This window comes from Ochotona princeps, chromosome 2 (genome assembly GCF_030435755.1).
Source record: "Ochotona princeps isolate mOchPri1 chromosome 2, mOchPri1.hap1, whole genome shotgun sequence".
In the NCBI taxonomy this organism is placed as follows: domain Eukaryota; kingdom Metazoa; phylum Chordata; class Mammalia; order Lagomorpha; family Ochotonidae; genus Ochotona; species Ochotona princeps.
In genome coordinates, this window is record NC_080833.1 from 38,011,035 (window position 1) to 38,022,626 (window position 11,592).

Genomic DNA, 11,592 nt, shown 5'->3' on the forward strand with positions numbered 1-11,592 from the left:
TTTGGCAAGAACAGCAGGGGCCAGAAAACAGGTCAGCCTTCGAGGTGCCCTCCTCCTGGGAGACAGGAGGCAACCTGCTGGCCCGAGCCACGGGCCTTTGGAAATTATCAACGATAATGCAGATGGTTGGAATGATCGTTGCCAACTACGCTTTGCTATCTGTTCAGACTCAAGGCCAAACAGCTCTGGAAAGGGAGACCCTGTGAACCAGGCTGCACAGATGAGCAGCAGAGATGTGTCAAAAGGCTTTCTCCCTCAGTATCTTGCTTTTTAAAATGGGACTCTCAAATGGGACCCAGGGCTTAAATTACCAGCAGCCTTGGAGGCGCATTAAGTCCCTTGGAGATAAAACTGGCCAGGAAACTTAAAATCATCTAAAGACGGAAGGAGGTAAATCCTTTAAACAGAGGATAGTGGAGGGCAAAAAAGCTGCCTGGAGCCTTTTATCTTTGTGCCCCTGCTTCCTGGGACGGGGCTGGCAGGGATCCCAGCGGCTGTTCCCTCACGGCTCACTCTGAGGTGCCCGCTCCTTGTAGGAGCCTCTTTGGTCACAACCTGCACTGCTTCTGCAGGAAACAAGCTTTTGCATGGATGGTGGCCAGGTCAGACCAGGGACACATGTGCATGCTGTCTCCCGGTGGTCGCCCTCAGTCCTTTCCAAACACAGTGCTAACAGCCAGTCCCGTGGCTGCTCCTGCACTCCCAGCAAGAGGTGATGATCTGGCAGCAGCAACCCACGGGAAACAATGCAATCTGTGACTGTGGACATCAAGTGGCCTTTGTGGAAAGAGGCCCTCGGAGGCCATTACCAGTTCTGAGCAATGAGACAGCCCGACAGTGAAGAAAGAACCAACAGGGCTCTCAGGCACAAGGAACAGCATGAGCCGATGCTCAGAGGCGCAACCAGGGAGTGGCTGGGAGAGGAAGAGGGGGAAATCCTGCAGCCCAGCACCACTAGAGACAGGAGGCCCAGAGAGGAAGTGAAGGCTCAGACAGTTCACAATGAAGACACACAGTGGATGGCAGGAGCCCAGGGACCGAGGGGGACGCATCCAACAGGTCCCCTGAGTGTTACGAAGCCCTGGCCAATGGGCCCACGGCAACCTTGGGTGGAAAGTCTGAGGCTCCGACATGCTCCCTTTGAGCATCCACAGCTGCCAGCACCCCAACCACAGGCTACACCACAAAGCCCCAACTTCAGGGCTGCAGCACACTCAGGCTAATTTTGTAATCAATTGTGAGCACATTCCGAAGCTGGGTTAGAACCAAGAACGAAAAGCTGCCTAAGTAATGATTATAAAGCAAAACATCTAAGTGCTGAAAGAACGCCATAAAATGCCATAAAGAATTCCACGAGGGGGAAAATTGTGTGGCAAGGCCGAACCATGTCTTCTTGAGCAGGTTAGACCTGGGAGCCTTCTAAGAAGACTTCCTGGAGGAAGGTAGGGCTTTGAGATGATTCCCTAAGGTCTCCAGAATTCAGAAGTAGGAAAGGAGGAAATTCCTGGAGAGGGAAAGGCCCAGCACCAGCAGTGGCATTTCCAAGCTTGGGGCAACAGAGTGGTGTTCCAGATACACTGCACAGGTTTACAATTCTGTGGATCCTGGAGAAGCAAGTGGAGTGAGTGGCTCAGCGAGACAGCTTGGCAGTCACTGAGAAACTCGGGGCTAGGTCATCGGCTGCCTATGGATTAGGTGGGGGAGATAACAGGCGATAGAGTGGATACAAAGTGGAAGGGGAATGAGCATCAGTGGTGGGGCTGGGAGGAGAGCAGAGCCATGGTCATCTTGCGTTTCTTCCCTTGGAAAGCCCGCATTACCAGCAACCTCCTCTTGGCTTGGAGAAATGTCCAGATGGGAATCCCAAAGGCATGCTCCCATTCTTATCTCCATCCAAAAGTGCTCCACCAGTCAGGCTTGCTGCCGTTGGCCAGGCCAAGAGAGTGAACTGGATTCCTGAGAAAGGGCAGTGCAGCACTCCCTGCCTAGGAGTTGAAAATTCTTCAAAGCTCAGGGGCTCGGGTTTACGATGTGAAATTCTTGGCATGATGAATGTCTCTGGACCTAAGGCTCTACGATCCCTCCCCCAACCTCTTCCCTGGACCAGAGGTGGGTCCTGGAGGGAGGGTCTCTGAGCCCCAAGTCTTCCCATGGGAGACTGGAAGAGGACATGGCTTCTTGGTCACTTCCATCTTTAGGGACCTTTCGTCGGACCAAGGTCTTGGGCCACCCTGTATGTCTGTTTCTGTGTGTCTGCCTCCTGCACTGAGAAAGCATGCTCTGTGTTCAGATGTGCTCTGAGCAGGTGACAGAAGGCAGTGAACAGAGCCTGCCAGGAAGCCGGGCCTCCTTGTAAATGATATTCTAGAAGCTCACCTGAGGGACTTCCACAGCCAACGGTGCTGCGGCACTGGGCGGGGGGAGGGTGGTGTGGAGGGGAGGGACAGCATGGTCTGAGGCCCTCCAGGGTGGACTGCTGGCTCCCTGTCCTCTAAGCAGGGGCACACAGATCTGGCAGGAGGCAACAGGCTTGGGGCTGATGCTGTGGGTACCAGGGCAGCCACCAAGGATTTTGGAGGACAGAAAATCAGAGCATGATGCTGACAGCACGGGAAGGTGCAGGTGGACAGGAAAGGAGGGAGGGTGGAGAACCAGGATGCAGAAGCTCTGTGCCCAGCACCCACTGCTATACCACCCTGCTCTGGGTACAGAGGCCACCCTGGTACATGCTCAGGTAGTGAACCCTGCAGGCCCTGCCCAGGGAACAGCTCAAGAAGGTGTTTTGGTGGACACAGCAAGAAAGAGAGAGTACAGGAGAAGGCTCATCAGGAAGGGGAGGATCCCAGCTGGGCAGGTGTCCAGCAGACGGCATCACCCCAGGCTGACACTGTGCAGCCTGGCACTGCAGTAGGATCTCCTTGGGCGCCAACAGGATTCCGGACGAGGCGAGCCCTCACAGGCATGAATAGCTCAGGCTCCACTCAAGATGTGGGGGCCATAGAGGAGCATCACAGACACTAGGACCCACCTGACACTGGCCAACGCCCAGCCCAACAACATTGGCCCAGGAGGAGTAGGGCTGGGCCAAAGTCACAGGCAAGGTAGTGACGGGGTGACACTTGCTTTGAATTTGACCTACCCAAGCTGTCGCAGGAACCCAGGACTCCTGGGAGGTGATGAGGTGGCGCCCTCACTGGAGGGTTAGGAGGGAGCTTGTTGGCCTTGTTCCTTGCCTGCCACATGTGGTCACACAGAAGCAACAGGCCTTCACCAGACTTCACACCCACTGGCGCCCTGACCCTGAACTCCCCAGTCTTCAGGACTGTGAGCAACACACATCTGCTGCTTACAAGTCACCTACTGTGAGGTGCCGGGGGATAGTTGGGGAATGGACTCAGACATCCTACAGGATGATTCCAACACTGTACATCCTCAGAGCAGTTTGTGTCCAATAAGGGGGCTCCCTCTGTGGCTCCATGCACTCACGCATTCACTGACTAGTGCTCCAGAGGGAAACGGGACATTCCATGATTTCTGACCACTCAGCCATTCCTGCATTCATCCACCCATTCAGGCTGTTCTCACACCCGGAGGGCCCTCAGGGTGTGGATACAAGAGATCCTTCCGTAAGCCAAGCAGACCCTTCTTGATTCAGTTGTGCAGTCTGACTCTATGGGGAGAGGCCCACCATCACAGCAGGGAGCTGTTTCCAGAACCCACTGTGGTCTCTCCTGTTTTAGAATCACCTTCAGATCTGATTTGGAAGCCAGCAAGAACATCAATATCAGCACTTTCCCATGATGCCTCTTTTCATATCTGTGTCTTACATCTTAACGCCAAGAAAGGATCCCTTTGGACACACTTCACCCGATAATGCCATCTGGCTGTTAAAAACAAAAGCCAAGGTACATCTCAGACACCCACATGGGCTTTAGCAAGGAACCCTCTGGGCTTGCATCCCAAAGTCTACTTGGTTCATCTGTGTCATCCCAACACAGTGGCTGAAGTCTCAGGGGATGGCCTCTAAAATAGTTATGACGGTCAGCCTCTTAGCACCCCTGGGATCCCCGCAGAGCAGCTACTCCCAAGGTCTAGAGCAGCACCAGGAAAGGTTATACGGCTTCCTGTCGCTAGGGAAGGGCTTCCAGAGTTCACTGGCAATGAAACACTTCTAGCAGGCAGTCCAGTGTTCAGCCCCCACATGCCCTTGAAGTGTCCATGCAGCTGGTCCGTCAAGCACAGCCAACACTGAATGACAGGGTCCTTGTGGTCAGACCCTGGATATCCGTAGGACTTGCAGCTCTTCCCCACCATGGCCCTGGCCACACAGGGGCATGGCAAAAGGCAGAGAACTCAGGGCCCCTAGAGAGAGAAGTAGAGGCAGCCGGGACCAGTACCAGGGGGCAGCAGGTGGAGCTGACGGAGATCTGCTGGTGCCAGGAGGGCCCCAAGATCTAGACTCTGGGCTCAGGCAGCCTCAGGTCCCCAAGAGCGAGGGTCAGCCCATATCCTAACACCCCAGCTGTACTTTGTTCAGCAAGATGCTGGACAGCAGATACGGCTGCCACAGGAAAGGCAGCTGCTTTTCCTACAGCCCTCCGCTCCGTCTGCCCTGCAGCTAGCCCAGAGCTGACACCCAGGTGGTCCTTTCACATTCCCACCACCCCAACCACCTGCTTCTGGTGTTATCCTCTCACAGTCTCAAACACCCAGCTCAGCCTGGACAGGTGGCTGACTACCGCCCCACTGGACAGATGTGAACACTGAGTCTTGCCCAAGCTTGTATGCGAGTCTGTGGTTTTGGTGTTGGGGCCAGAACTGAAATTCTCCTGCCGTTCTCCTACCTCTGGTCAACGGAGCTGTGGTGTCTACAACACATCAGGAAAACTGCCAGGATGGACCTCCCACTCCCTTTGGCAGTGGTTCTCTGCAAATATCACATCTCTAAGAAGCAACATGTAAGCTCGCAAGTCCCAAATGGGACACAGAAAAGCAAGAAAGAAGTACAGGAAGAACGACAGGCAGACGGCAACTGTCTAGACAGATGAGAGGTGGTGCGGGGCTACAGCAAGAACACGCGCAGCTTTCCTTCCAGTCAGGCGAGGGGCTCCCGCCTCTCGGAGCCACGTGACCTTGGGTAAGTCATGCAGCCTTTCTGGATGCCCAGCCTAGAAAGCCAGAGGGGTTACTGTGAGAATTCACCGAAAAGGAAAAGCACGCGGAGCCTCCTGGAGGGAGCTGGGCACGTGGAACTGATTAGAATCATCCTATGGAATGTCAGGGCTGGAAGGGGCTGGAAAGATGACCTCATCCCAGAGTCTCATTTCACAGAGAAACCAGGACCCTGGTAAAAGAACGGACTTGTCCAAGGTCACATAGCAGAGTCGTGCACCCTCAGGTCCAGCGCTTTCGGCTTATATCTCTGCTTTCTTCTGAAACCAAAGACCCAAACCTATCAGTAAACCTGATCTTCCCAGGCACACAAAGGGTACGGGCAGTTTTCTTCCACGACTTTTCCGACCCACAGAGTCCTCAGACTTCAGTTTTCTTTCTTCACTTAGCAAGCAAAAAAAAAAAAAAAATGCAGAATTTCCATTCAAGGAGACAAAAAGTCTATAAATTTTGAAAACACCAAAATTAACACCAAAAGGCACTCCCTTTAGCCTTCTTTTGCTCACCTTCCTCTCTCACGGTGCCATTTCCCCACAAATATTTTGCAATAACAGTAATGCTACAAGGGAAGAAAAAATAAAAATCTGATGCACTTAACAGATATTTTGGTACAATAATGCGTCACAGATGTTCATATCAAACCATGCACGCACACATGCAATCTTACTGAGAAGGCTGCTGTTGCGTTTCTGGCTATGGATTGGGGGATCCTGAACACCCCATCTCCCAGGCCTCCATAATTCTGGCCCTCCCGGGTCATTCGAGGCTGCCCAGGGCAAAAGAGAAGAGATTTCATCACCTCCCTCCGCAATGATAACAGGACAAATTGGCGCCGCTGGATGCTCTGGCAGGTGTGAAGCGTGTGCAGATTAAGGGAACCCAAAAGAGTCCCACTTGCTTTTGCTCCAGGCTTGCCCTCCACAGGCCTTTCCAAAAGCTGGACTCAGGGACAACCTGAGAAGTGGGCCTGAGCCGCTGAGGAGGTGGGCACATTTCTCACACCGAGATGGGCATCTGTCTGATCTGCCGGGGGGGCCCTAACCACCCCAGCAACAACAGTGGTTCATGGGAACTTGTCCTGAAACGCGGCCTCACTCGCTTTCCCACAAATGCTCTCCAGTCCCCAGAGCTGCCACTGGGTCCACCAGCCATGTCTCCAGATCCCAGGGAAAGAGACTTGTCCTGAGAGGGGCCTATGAGAGCCAGGGGCTGCTGCTAAAGCACGCAGGTCCCCAGCTGCCTTTCGGCCTTGGGGGAGTCCTCAGAGTGATGGTGGTTCTCCCCAGGCTCCCCCAACTAAAGGTCTTGAAGCCCAGACAGCAGGGCTCTGGAGAGCAGGGCTGCTCACACACCTGCCTCTGAAATGAGATGGGCGGTGAGCATGGACCAGGGCGGGGGCGGCGGGGGAGGCTTACACAGATGATATCAGAGCTTGAGGCTGGCAAGAGAGAAGTCACTTCAGAGGGAGGCGCCGCTGTGTTCAGAGGAATCCGCACTGGGCCACAGAAAGCACAGGATTCTTCCCCGTGGAGAAGGAGTCAGGCGCAGTCAGAACCCTGCGGGGCGTGACTAACTGCCCCAATATCCCCGCCACCAGGGCCCTCTGGGTAAGGACTCTACAATTATGGGAGCGCCAGCAGGAGAACCGACAAGCACGCCTTTCATTTGGCCCGCAAATCAATCTGCCTTCTTACCTCCCTGGGGACCATATTGCATTTCCCCTAGAAAAACAAAGGCCACAGACCTCAGGAGGGGGATCGCTTTCTGCCGCTGTTTCCCTGGTGAACAGCTTGCAACATTTCAGGAGCAGTGGGCAGCTCTCACTCCAGGGGGGCAGCCGTGAGCTGGGCCAGCCCACGGGGCTGCCTCCTCCATGGGCAGTGCTGGCACCAGCACAGGTTTGGGAGCCTCTGTCTGAGGGAGCAGCGGGGACCAACAGGCCTGTTCTCAAGGCACAGGAGTGAATACACTTTTCTCAGAGCCTCTCAGCTGAGTTTGGGGGCTGGTGAGCTGTGAGTAACCTCTGTCCACAGGGACATTGGGTTGGCTCTGGTCTCCGGCGCACAAAGACTTTAACCGTTTTAAGATCCGCCCTTTCCTTGGTCCTTACGCTTGGGGTTCAGAACTCAGAATCCAGAACCTTAAGCAAACTCACATCTCCAAATCCGTGAATCCCCAAACTGCACCTGCTGGCTTGCAGCCGTGCTCTCAACCACCTCCAGCAGCTGGGCGCCAGCAGGTCCACGCCTTCCTCACACTTCTCACACACGGACACACAGGCTGCCCATGGCACCCAAGCAACAACAGCCTCAGGACCAACTCCTGTCCTGAAAACACCAGGCCTTGCAAAAGCTTGAAGCCAATCAGCATCTCTCTCTTTGTGTTTGCGATCGCTCAGATGCTCCCAGGGAGATTCTGCCTAAGTTAGCACAGCAGGTGCACAGTGCACATTCCCGACAGATAGGTGTGTACCGGGCAAACTGCTCCAACTCCAAGCACACCCTCACAGCACTGCAGGAGCTAGAGCGCTGCCCCCACAGCCCTAGGGACTATCAGCAGTCAGGGGCTACCTGAACGGGGCCCCGGCAGCTCATGCCCGCCTACCTGGGAGAAGTTGAGCCCGTTGAGCGGATGGCACTGCTCCTCCACCCTCTCCACCGCTCCAGTGCTCTTCTTCATCTTCTCCGCCTGCTGGGCCAGGTAGAGGTCGAGCACAGGCACCCCACGGGAGCGCACGTCCGTCTCCGTGAGTGAGTTCACCATAAGCATCACCCACACCGGCCTCTTGCGCTCCCAGTTGCCCGCGATGGCGTTGAACAGGTAGTCAGCATAGAGGCCCTTGCCCCGCTGCGCAGGCGTCATCCAGGAGGGCATCATGAGCTTCACGTAGTCCAGGTGGCGCTTCAGGCGCCAGTAGAGCTCGCGCGGCAGCACGTCCTGCAGGTTTTCCCCATGCGGCAGCAGCTGGCAGCTGGCCAGAGCCGAGATGGTGTAGGGGTCAGTCAGGTCCAGCTCGAAGTAGACGTGGGCACTGGCCTGGAAGGCCGCCTTGGAGTTGTCGGGAATGAAATCCCAGACCCGGGTGTAAGGGACATGGATGGTACCGAACAGGTAGGCCGGGGGGTCCCGCCGGATCGTCCACAGGAAGGAGTTCAGGTCCCTCTGCTACGAGACAAGAGCAGAAACACAGCCGTGAGACTGAGGGCTGGGGCACGGAGCCAGGGCTGCGGCAGAGTGGCAGTGGCAGGGGGACGCAGGGTGGACAACACTGATTCAGGGTTAAATCTTGGCTTTGCTGTGTCTAGACTGTCCCATCACACAAACATCATTCCATCTCCCTCCTCCCCGAGACCTTGGGGTGACAGCAACCACCTGGGGGTCCATGCCTGGGAGACGCCAGACCTTCTGGGCAGTGCCAGGCACAGCGGAAGCGGGCAGAGAAAGGCCTGCCCGGCTGGGACCAGCCCTCGTGCAGTGCCAAGGACTGCCACACCACCTGAGAAGATTCATGCTTGGCCAAGCCAAACCTACACCAGGGTGTTTCCTGGGGAGGAGGGAAGAGGCGGGCTGCGAGTCGTGCTCTGGCAAGGACAGAGGAAGTCATATAACTTTTAATTTCAACCATCAGAAAATACATGCCAAGAGCACTCTGAAGGCAGAACACCTACTGAAAGTAGCACACCTACTTAAACAGCCACTTGCTATTCCTTGGGGTGGACAGATCTCGCTTCGAAGCACAGTCTGAGTGTTGGCTGCCTTGCTCCAGCAACTGAGACCCAGCAAGGAGAAGCACTTTCAGACCCTGCAGCGGCAGGTCTCGGCCTCCAGGCTGGGAGGAGAGGGTTCCGGGGCCCAAGGCCCACACAGTGTATACATTCTGCATGCTTTCTGAGCTCCGCCCAGAAGGGACACCTGGGCTGCAACCGCAATTCCCTGTCACTTCCTGTTGCTGACCATTGGTGTGAGTGTGTGCACGTATGTGAGTGTGTGCACGTGTGTGTACGCACAGGGTTACAGGAAGGGCTCCTGAGTCATTTCTCCAGATCCCGACTAAGGCCCACAGGGAAGAGGCAAGAAGGAGGCACTGCCATTTCTCTCTGGCAACTCCTTTTTCTCTACCATTTATCATCCAGAAAAAATCCCTAGAATGTCCACTGGCTCCTAGAAAGATTCTGATCAACTAATTTAGTTCTTCTAATTCTGCCTTCTCTGAAAAGTGTGGGTCGGAGTGGATACTTGTAGGGGAACCTGACTTGACTTTACTGAATACTAAACACCCAGGAATCCCAGCTTCCTGGACCCAGCCAGAGCTGCCCCCGCCCCCCGGCCCCCCCCATGCTACTACAGGGCAGGTTGCACCTTGCCCAAGGTCAGCCACCTCCCTGGTACAGGGCAGCAGGCCAGGCCCCTGTGTGCATGGCCATAGGCTCAGGGGTCCTGTCAGCGCACTCACTCACACAGGGAGGGAAGGACAGGGACGTGAGGGAAGGAGGTAACTGGTTCCTAGTTTGAGGAGGAACATGAGGATACGCCCGGGTGGCCCCCCCAAAAAACAGTGGGTCAGCCAGGTTTTCTTCCCGCAGCCGCTCGACCCTGCCTCCTTTTCACAAAAGACAGACACCTGGGCAGTTGGTGCTAAGTCCGGGCTGCAGTGGGAGAGAGGGCAGAGGGAAGCGACACCGGAGACAACGTTTGCCCGGGTCAGGGTGGAAAGACCCGGGCCCGGGAGACAGAGGGAAGTCCCGGCGGAGTAGAGATGAAGAGGATGACGGGCTGGGCGGGAGTCAGGGCAAGAGCAGTGGACAGATACAGCGGTCGAAGTGGGCAGCGAGGAGCCCACGGTCAGAGCAGGGCAGAGTCAGCAAGAAGACAGTCCAAAAGGGACACCCGGAGAGCAAGCCCAAGCAGGAGCCAGAGCGTCAGCGCACGACCGAGCCGGAGCGAGGGAGCGCCCCGTCTCAGCTCTGGCTCCGGCACTGGGGCCAGAGTCCCCATACCAGGGAGGTGGAGCGGGCAGGCAGGAGCGGGTGATGGGCTCCCGGCGCCGACCAGAGGTGCGTGAGGAAGGCTGGACCCACACCGCCGTCCCCACGGGCTGGAGCGCCCGGGCGGACGGGCGGGAGACTGGCGGGGCAGGCGCTCGCTCACCGATCCGGGCGGCCGGCACTGTCCTCCGTCGGGGGGCTGCGGGCGGGCGCGGGCTGTGGCGAGGAGCGCGGCGAGCAGCGGCCCCGCCACGGCGGCGTGCATCCTGCCGGGACCGGCCGGGCGCGGGGACCCTCCCGAGCGGCGCCCCCTCAGCAGGGCGGGGAGCCCCCCAACACCCCAGTTGGGCACGGAGCTTCCTCTAGAGCGCGGGGCCCCAGCCGCGGGATGCTGGGAGCCCTTTGGGGCGTGGCTGACTGTCCCTGCCCGACCTGGGGGTCTCTCTGGGGCGGGGCCCCTCACCAAGGCGCGCGCGGCCCCGTTGGCCAAGCCCCGGGGCTCTGAGAGTGCGCGGGAGTTCTGGGGCGCGCAGCGGTCCCCAAGCCACGTCGGGGTCCAGGGGCACGCCGGCTTCCTCAGGCAGTACCGAGGTCTCGAGGTTATGCAGGGTACCCGGGGCGCGCAAGGGTCCCAGGGGTGCGCGGCGCTCCAGGGGGCGCGCAGCGGGACAAGTGCGGCGGAGGGCTCGGCGGGGCGGGGGTCGGGTCCAGGGCGCCCGGTTGCCCCCGAGCCCGGCTCAGAGGGGCGGCGGGCGGCCGCGCGGCCGCTGCCCGGGCTCCGCCATGCTGCTCCGCGGCCGGGAGGGAGGGAGAGAAGAGGGCGGGAGAGCGGCGAGGAGCCGGGCCGGGCGGGGGGCTGGGGCCGCCGGGGCGGGGGGAGGGGAAGACCCGGCGCGGAGGGCGGGGGGCCGCGCCGGGCCGGGCCGGGGGCCGCAGGGAGTCGGGGCGAGCTCCGTGCCCGGGCGCGGCGAGGCGGGGTCTGATGGGCATGGCAGGCGCTCGCTCGCTCCTCGCTCGCTCCCTGGCTCGCTCCCTCACACACGCGCGGAGGGAGGCGAAGCCCGCAGCAGCCACTTCCCAACTTTCCAAACTTCCCAGCGCAACTTTTTCCTCTCCTCCCCTGCCCGCGCCTCCTCCTCCTCCTGCTTGCCTCCCTCCCCCTTTCCCTCGCCCGCTGCCGCCGGGCCGTCGGTTCCGCGCGCGGCCCCCAGAGGGCGCCAAGGCAGAGGCCCCCCTGCCCAGCCAGCCCAGCGTCCACGGGAAGGCGGCGACACGTGCGGGGGACATGGGCTAACGTCGCCCCGCGCGTCTACCCGGCCTGGCGATGGGCAGTAAGGATGAGGTGGAAGTGGGCAGGCGCTCCTAGGTTAGCAGGAGAGGAAGTGGTCGCAGGGAAGTCGATGACTGCTCAGTTTCTCACATCCCAGTGGGCATG

The 11,592-nt window shown here is 58.3% G+C and overlaps 1 protein-coding gene across 1 annotated transcript in view; it reads right to left on the minus strand.

Annotated features, from left to right (window-relative positions):
* Nucleotides 1-11,159, minus strand: part of TRABD2B (TraB domain containing 2B) — a 192,796-nt gene extending 181,637 nt beyond the window's left edge. Inside the window, exons 1-2 of the mRNA XM_004598496.2 lie at nucleotides 10,321-11,159; nucleotides 7,777-8,337 (exon numbers count right to left, since the gene is read on the minus strand). Coding sequence (XP_004598553.2) covers nucleotides 7,777-8,337; nucleotides 10,321-10,422 — 663 coding nt within the window. The 5' untranslated portion in view covers nucleotides 10,423-11,159. The remainder of the gene's footprint in view (nucleotides 1-7,776; nucleotides 8,338-10,320) is intronic.
* Between the last annotated feature and the right edge of the window lie 433 nt (nucleotides 11,160-11,592).